The 8,366-nt window shown below is 42.1% G+C and overlaps 1 protein-coding gene across 1 annotated transcript; it reads left to right on the forward strand.

Annotated features, from left to right (window-relative positions):
* Nucleotides 1–109: 109 nt before the first annotated feature.
* henmt1 (HEN methyltransferase 1) lies at nucleotides 110–8,173 on the forward strand (the record flags this gene model as incomplete). Its single annotated transcript, XM_084012402.1, has 9 exons — nucleotides 110–193; nucleotides 907–1,019; nucleotides 1,289–1,423; nucleotides 1,588–1,770; nucleotides 1,940–2,126; nucleotides 6,628–6,832; nucleotides 7,254–7,380; nucleotides 7,766–7,923; nucleotides 8,079–8,173. The coding sequence occupies 9 exons, from the start codon at nucleotides 110–112 to the stop codon at nucleotides 8,171–8,173; spliced, it is 1,287 nt and encodes a 428-aa protein (XP_083868528.1).
* Nucleotides 8,174–8,366: the final 193 nt, after the last annotated feature.

The raw sequence follows: 8,366 nt of genomic DNA on the forward strand, positions 1-8,366 counted from the left end.
ACATCATTAAATAAAAATTAACACCAACGCGGTTATTGAGGGCGCTCAATAACAAGAGCACCCTCTGGTGTCCGGTGGAGCTATTGACGTTAGCAGAATAAACGTGAAGATGGATCCAGTGTTCAATCCGCCGCTTCACAGCCAGAGACATCAGTTTGTCATCGATTTTGTCAAGAAGAACAAACCCAAAAAGGTACCGTCTCGACGAGAAACACACGTTACACTTTCACTTCGAGACCAACGTTTGCTAAAGTTAATTCTAAAGCTAACTTTTTTTAGCTAACTAACTACGTCACAGAGCTAACGTTAGCCATAGTGACACAACCTAAATCAAGATATTTACGTTACAAATTGTATGTAACAAACCCATGTTGCCATGTCAGTGGGAAACGGGTTAATATATTTTAACTTCAAAGGCAAAGTTTGTTTGCTAAAGTTACCGCCGTAGCTAGGTTTTCAATACTGTGGTCAAGCTAAAGCTAGCGAGTGCAGCGGTATTCTGATTCTGACCTTCATGTTCATTGCGACGGTTTGGCGAAGTTAGCCACGGAGACACGGGTAACTACTACATCCGGTTTTCAAAATAAGGTGTTAACGCAGTAACAAACAGAATGAAAATGAATTGGATTATATCAAATGAAGTGCAATCTCTCTCTCTCTCTCTCTCTCTCTCTCTCTCTCTCTCTCTCTCTCTCTCTCTCTCTCTCTCTCTATCTATCTATCTATTTATTTATATATATAATTTTCTATGTGATTTTACTTTCAATATGCATTTCAACAACTGTGTCCATTTCATTAAAAACACGGACCAAAATGGCTATATAACATATATATCTCACACACTCCCTTGACTGATGTTACTCTAGCTTTTACTCGCATACATTATTATTTCGCCCTCCTCCACAGGTGTTGGACTTGGGGTGCAGCAGCTGCAGCCTTCTCAAAAAACTGAAATTTCACCGGGAAATTGAACTGCTGGTTGGAGTCGACATCAACGGGACCAAAGTGAAAAAAAAAAAGTATGTATATTCATAAAATCAAAGGCATGAGTGAATACTAATCCAGGGCTGGTCACATGGTTGAGTTTTCTTCTCTTTTTACAATGCATGGTGGAATATGAATGCAGAGTCGAAACAATTATTAAATGAATAAAAAAAAAAAAAAAGACATTAACCTCTTTGGTATTGATCGCTGTCTCCTCGATTGATCACTTTGGGCTTTTTCTTGCTGTGAGAAGTAAAACTGTGTGGATCAATAACGTGCACACTCTGCTTGTATGTTCCTTCAGGCATGGATTAGCTCCTATGTCAACTGACTATCTACAGCCAAGTTACGATCAGCTGCGTATTGAGCTGTACCAGGGCTCAGTTACAGAAAAAGATGCCCGTCTCAGAGGATTTGATCTGGTGACCAATATAGAGCTGTAAGAGACTGTTTGGTTGTTGAGGTTCAATGTCTTTAAGTTTCATGCTTTGGCAGCTATCAGTATTAATAGTAGTCTCCATCTGTATGGTTTTGACCTTGATGTTTCTCTTTGTCCCTCTGCACTGTTATTCATCACCTTTTTTCCTCCCTGGTTGTCTGCAGCATAGAGCACCTCATCCTTGCTGATGTGGAGCGCTTCTCTGAGGTGTTGTTTGGTTACATGACCCCAGTGGCGGTTATCGTCAGTACCCCAAACTCGGAGTTCAACCCGCTTTTTTCTGGACTGACAGGTTTCAGACACAGTGACCACAAGTTTGAGTGGACCAGAGCAGAGTTCAAGTCCTGGTACGCTGGTTTCATTTTTTCAAAGTTGTTAGGGTTGACAATGATGGTAGCGACACTAACTGTTAATGGATAAATCCACCTTAAAACATATACATTCTCTTGAGTTGGACTTGGTGATCAATAACGATTTTAAAACATTTTTTTTTGTGAACATCACATCCATCCACAGGGCTCTGAAGGTGTGTGTGGACTACGGTTATGATGTGGAGTTCTCTGGTGTTGGACAGGCACCATCAGGCCAACAGGAGAGAGTTGGCTTCTGCTCTCAGATTGGTGTGTTTCACCGGCTCGGGGGTAGAGAGAGCGGCAACACATTACTTGGTGATGATGCTGAGGATGTGTTTTCCTACACACTGGTGAGTAAACTTATTTATGATCAATCACTTCTGAGTTTTTAAAGATTCATTCATGAGGATTTTTGTTACCCTCTCCCCATATTTCCTGTTCTTTGGTTTCACTACCACATAATGACAACAAGAGTTATCAATTCATGGGACCCATCCCCTAACAAAAATGGAACTTGTTCTCAACTATTCCTGTTCTATGGTGCGCAGGTGGCCGAGTTGTTAGAGCACATGCCATGTACGAACGTACGCATATACGCAGCCGACCCCGGTTCGATCCCGGCCGGAGGTCCTTTGCTGCATGTCACACCCCCCTCTCTCTCCTGTGCTTCTTATCTGTCCACTGCTAATAAAAGGCGTCTATGCCAGAAAAAATCTTTAAAAAAAAACTATTCCTGTTCTATGAGGAAAAAACATTTCAGTAGACCATACAAAAAGTAAAAATTCTAATCAAATTCTTCTCTTGGGCTTAACAATTAGAAATTCAGATGTCTCTCGTTCAGTGAGCACATTTTTCAAATAATTTAGTCCTATCACGTCTTTGTCTTTATTATACCTAATGAAAAGGAATAATCAGTATGACCATTTGTTGATAAACAAGTGGAGATATCTAAAGCCGAGTTCACACCGGACCGAAAATCGGCGTCTTTGAGAGAGTCGGCGTCCGTGACATGAGTCTACTTGGTGTGGTCGCTCGAATCGGCCCACGTCGGCGTTCATTTCAGCCGACTCAAATGTATAATCCGCCATTCGAGTCGGTCATTCTTTTACCATTCTGATTGGTGGAGGCTAGCAGCTTGACTAGCGAATCAGTGAAGCCCGGAAGTGACGATGGTAAACATACCAGATAAACAGTGGAATCGAAGAAGGTGTCGACACACTCTCTCAACGCATTGTTTTGGCATCGCTTGATTGTTGATCTTCGTTTGAATAATGTGGACTGAAGAGCTTGAGCAACAATTCATCACCATGGTGGCGGATAGACCGTCGCTGTTTGTGGTCGCTGGCAAGACCTATTCAAACAAGCAGGTCAAAACGGAAAGTTGGTGCCAGATATCAGAGGCGTTGAATCTACCAGGTAAGATTTGTATTTGTATACAAATATCGCACTTGTATGTAGCCTACATCCCACCTTAGTACGATGTGTAGGGGCAAAGGGCAACGTTTGCAGCATCGAAACATTACCTTTCTTTTGATCGAAATAGCCTGTGAGCTAGCTGCTAACCAATGTGTAGCCCACTCTCTCGCGTTTGACCATCGGATTCCTCAGACATAGGATGTGCCTGCTATTTACTTTTTTGACCTGTGTATTTGCAGGCTTTTGTAAGTGTTATTGTGTAGGTTGATACTTTGTGTTGAGGCAAGACCAGAATTTAATTCAACTCTAAACTGTATAAACTTTTCAGTGAAAGAGCTGAGGAAGAAATGGGACTCCCTCCGAACCCAGTTCAACCGCTACAAAAAGTTCCCTCCATCAGGAAGTGGAGTTTCAGAGAAGACGCCCAGGATGCCCTTGCGCATAATAGGCGCTGCACTCATGAGTAAAGCAGTGACGACGGCGGATGATGCCATCACAGCGAGCCTGGCAGGCGCCACCAGAACTCTTGGCGAGCCTTGAGCATGAAATGCTCAACGTCATTTATAATATCACTACAAAGCAGAACCAGGAACGCACTCACTTGGGAGAACTGGGTCCTTGAGGCTTTTTTATTTGATATTGTATGACTTGACAGTTGACCATTTTGCACTTTACTTTACTTACTTATATTTATACATTATGTTTTGAGCTTTTGTAGTTTGTTATTGCTTGCCTTTTATATTCTATACATTTTATACTTGACACTTTTGCATTTTGTACTTAACTTTACTTATATTTATACTTTAAGCTTTTGTATTTTGATATTGCATGCCTTTTGTATTTTATACTTTCTACTTTCTACAATAAAACATATCTTTGAAAAAGCAAATCTCCCTGCATTTTCATATCCACTGCATCCCCCATTTCAACATTGTCTACACATTCCATTCATTCCATGATCTCCATCCCTATTAACTATTCAGCAATAATGCCTTGCTATTCTCATTGTAATGACTATCTATTACAAGTGAAAACCGCTAGCTTGGTCGTCTGGTCCTCCATTCATTCCATGATCTCCTTCCCCAATAACAACTATTCAGCAATAATGTCTTGCTATTCTCATTGTAATGTTTATCACCTTCCCCCTATTTCAACATAGACCAAGGTATGCCAAGGCATTTCACACTACTATAGTCTTATTCATTTCATAATCTCCTTCCCCAATAACAACTATTCAGCAATGTCTTGCTATTCTCATTTGCAATGCCCTTCACCCTATTTCAACATAGACTAGAAGTGAATAGAGGTATGACAAGGTATTTCACACTAATATTGTCTTATATAATAGACCATGGACTGCTCCTTTTGCATGTGAGCCAGTCACAAATGCTGATTTGATGATGCTACATGAGTCAATTATGATTGATATGATTTTTATTTATCTTTCTGAATAATCACAGCACACAAACACAGCCAATCTGTCCTGTATCATGTCCCATTGAAAAGGCCACAGTTGACATTATATTTACAATATTTACAATAACCACAGTATATACCACAGTTGAAACCCAGCACAGTCAATCTGTCCTATATCATGTCCCACTGAAAAGGCACTGCACCATGTTCAGACATGAAATGTGTACATAGCCCATCCCTAATCTGTTGGGCCCTTGCTGCTGTATTCGTGGTCTGTGGCAAGTGGGCTTGTTGTAGGGCAGGGTCTTGCCGCCATCTTCCTGGAAAAATGCCTCCATCTGGTCCTTCCTGGTCTAGAATGTCTGCCATGTATGCAGCTCTGCTCTCACTCCGTAGGAAGTTATGCAGAGCACAACAAGCCAGGACAATGGACTCCACTTTGACCATGTCTCTGATGTTGATGGTGGTAAGCAAGACACGGAAGCGCGTGGCCATAATTCCAAATGCATTTTCTACAACCCTCCGCGCTCGCGACAGCCTGTAGTTGAAGATTTGCTGATCTACACTGAGACCGCAGTTTGCATATGGCTTCATCAGGTAGTCTTTCAGCGGAAACGCTTCATCTGCCACAATACAGTATGGAGACAGCTTGTCAGAACCGGGAAGTGGCGCAGGGGGAGGGATGTTTGTGGTTTTGTTTACCAGGGCTTCTGCTAACGTGCATCCACGAAACACTCCACCATCGGAAACTCTTCCATTACAACCAACATCCACATACAGGAATCTGTGATTGCTGTCGACCAGTGCCATCAGGACCATGGAGAAGTTGTGCTTGCGAATATTTACATGTTTCCCATCCAGAGCACCCAGGCAATTTGGGAAGTTCCACTCCGACATGAATCCACTGGCAACCTGCTGCCACTCATCAGCTGTGTCTGGGCACTGAAAACAAGAAAAATAACAACAGTGAATATCAAAGGCGGATCTGTTTATCTGGTTAAAAAAACGTCCGAACAAACGACAATATGCATATTTGCACAGCATTAGGCTACCATGACTGATGTCGACGTAAAATAAAATCGCACATACCTTCATATATTTCTCTCTTAAGACCTGGTAGATGGCTTCACAGGTTTCAGGGACGAATTCCATGACTGTAGAGTGACCCATTCGAAACTGATAAGAAAGACTCTTGAAGCTTTCTCCTGCAATTACAAACGAACAAACTGCTTGGTTAATTATACGGAAGTATAATAAAGTATAATGTCCTGTTCAGGTGCCGAGAAAGGACCCGAACTAAAAAAGTAATACAAACAGCTTATCTTACCCGTTGCGAGGAAACGCAGTGTGACCATCAGACGTTCACCGACAGATATACAATCACGGTAGTTGGTGTTGCATCGCTGGATCATCGGTCGGACAAGTTCTTCCAGCATGTGGAACTTATCAGGAAAGAGCCGAGCGAAATCTCTGAAATCACCCGGCTCGTCCATCTCCAGTTCCCGACACACATTTGGATAAGCTCCTTGGGCTGCTCACTGTTGTATCCACGGCTTCACCCACTTAGTGCGCCTAACTGTTCTCTTTCTTTTTCGCTTACGACTGTCTTCTTCCATAAGAATAAGTGCGAGAGCTGACAAGGCCAGTGTCTCCGTATCGACATCATCCAACATTTTAGATTTTTCCGTTCAGAGAGTAATCCGTTCAGAGAGTAATCACAACTACAGTCTACAACCTCACTCTGCTGACAACAGTGCGCAAGCGCGGAATGTATGGCGTCGGCTGTAATTCCGTAGGTGTGAACCGCCCATGTCGTTGTTCGAGTCGGCCATATTAAGTAGCCCGACTTCATTTACCGACGCGAGTCGGGCAGTTCTTCCGGTGTGGACTCGCCTTTAAAGGTTCTCAACCAGATCAGGTTCTTCAGATATATTACAATCCCTGTGGGCTGTGGCACAGTCACAATCAGTTCATTTTTTTTTTATGTTGATCTGATTTTTTTACCCATTTCTATATCAGCTGTATAGTATAAACTACCCCAGCCTACGTGACAACAACATCTTGCGGAGAGTCCTGGCGAGTGAGGTGTTGTACTGGGCAGAAAAGCTGAAGAGAAGATGGATGGAGAGGAGTGACGAGAGGGGTGACACTTGTACACTGTGCCGGGCTGAGGAACCCTTCAGAGTGCCAGAGAGACACCTGGAGATGGAAGAGAAACAGACAGGTGAACATCCCGACAGTTGTTCACCAGTCCTAAAAAGCTTTAACAATGGGATTTGTGGTAGAGTACTTGACACAACAACAAATAAGCATAAAACATGTGAAATGGTAGCACATCCCCGATTTAAAAATGAAGAAGGAAAAGTTTCACTTGTGTAATTGACTCATGTCATATTAGACATACGCCTAAGCGTTTCAGCAGTCTTCTTCAGAACGTTAAAAAATAAGCTCTGTGCCGAAAAGGTGACCATAAATATTTTTCTAAAATTAGAAGTAGCCAGTGAGCTTGTTTTTCTGTTCCATTTGTGTGTAAATCAAAGGTTTCTCCACAATATCACCGTGTTTTGAACTGCCAGGTTGTTTATGTTCCAATAATCCTGGTAAGTTATACACATTAAAATCTTACGGTCTGTTTTTTAAAAAAGAAACATCATACCTCACAGCAGCATGTGGAGCAGAGATGAAAAATCTGGTGGAGCATCAGCACGGAGAGGATGGAGTGCTGTATTGGACAAATGACCAAGGACAACAGGAGTCTTGTCAATGGTGCAGGTGTGTTTCCTTGGAGAAGATGAGGAGGAACAGTTTGGTGAAGGTGGTTAGAAGGCAGTTTGTGGCAAGCAGATCAGGAACACAGGTCTGGCTTCTGTGGAACCTGTACTTTTGTCTGTGATGGGTACGGTCTCATTACATTTCATGCTTGACCATATAACCAACTATTTAAAAGTGCCAATGTACGTCAGTTAGCTGTTCCTCCACACTCTTATATTCCTAAATCCTATATTTCACACATTTCTTTTTTCATGTAGCTGCTAGTTAAAGCAAATCTCACGTCTTCGTTGACCATTTAATTTGAAAGATATTTCCAAAAATTTGGCATCAAACATTTATCATAAGGGCCGACATGTCTCATGTCACCTTCTGTGTGTGCTGGCAGGTGTGTGTCTGTACCTCTGGCCGTGCTGTGGTCCAGTTGCCCCAAAGTCGGCGCCCTGAGTGGAAGTCTCAGTAATCTCAGGCGTCTCCTGGAGGATAACCCAGAAGTTAAACTGAGCCAGGACGGCTCTGCTGTGCTCCTAAATTACCAGGAACAAGGTACTGCTAACATGTCTATTTTATTATAAGCGTAAAACATTAACATTTGTGATGAGATGGGGAAGAATATATTGTATAGTAAGAAAGTAGAATATATAAGAGAAGGTTCCTGTGTTTGTGACACTGTTAATTTGTGTTTTTACACCTTGAAGAAGAGGATCATGATGAATTGCAGGACAGTGGGTATGCAGAGGCCAGCCAGTGCTCCCGTAGTGCTGAGCCAGAGGAAGACTGGGATACAAATGTTTGATTCTGAAGATACAGCTTTGTTGTCAGAAAAAGTATGTGACTTGTTGAGTGAGGAGAAGTTTTCCCTTGGTTATTATTAGACAACACATTGTCCTTAAAAAAAATCCAACTGCACTGTGGAAACTTTGGCTTTTTGATTTATTAGATGGTTTGTTTGGGCTGCAACTTTTTTGTTAAATGTAAATATGCATTGT

This window comes from Eutrigla gurnardus (genome assembly GCF_963514095.1).
Source record: "Eutrigla gurnardus genome assembly, chromosome: 6".
NCBI classification, from domain to species: domain Eukaryota; kingdom Metazoa; phylum Chordata; class Actinopteri; order Perciformes; family Triglidae; genus Eutrigla; species Eutrigla gurnardus.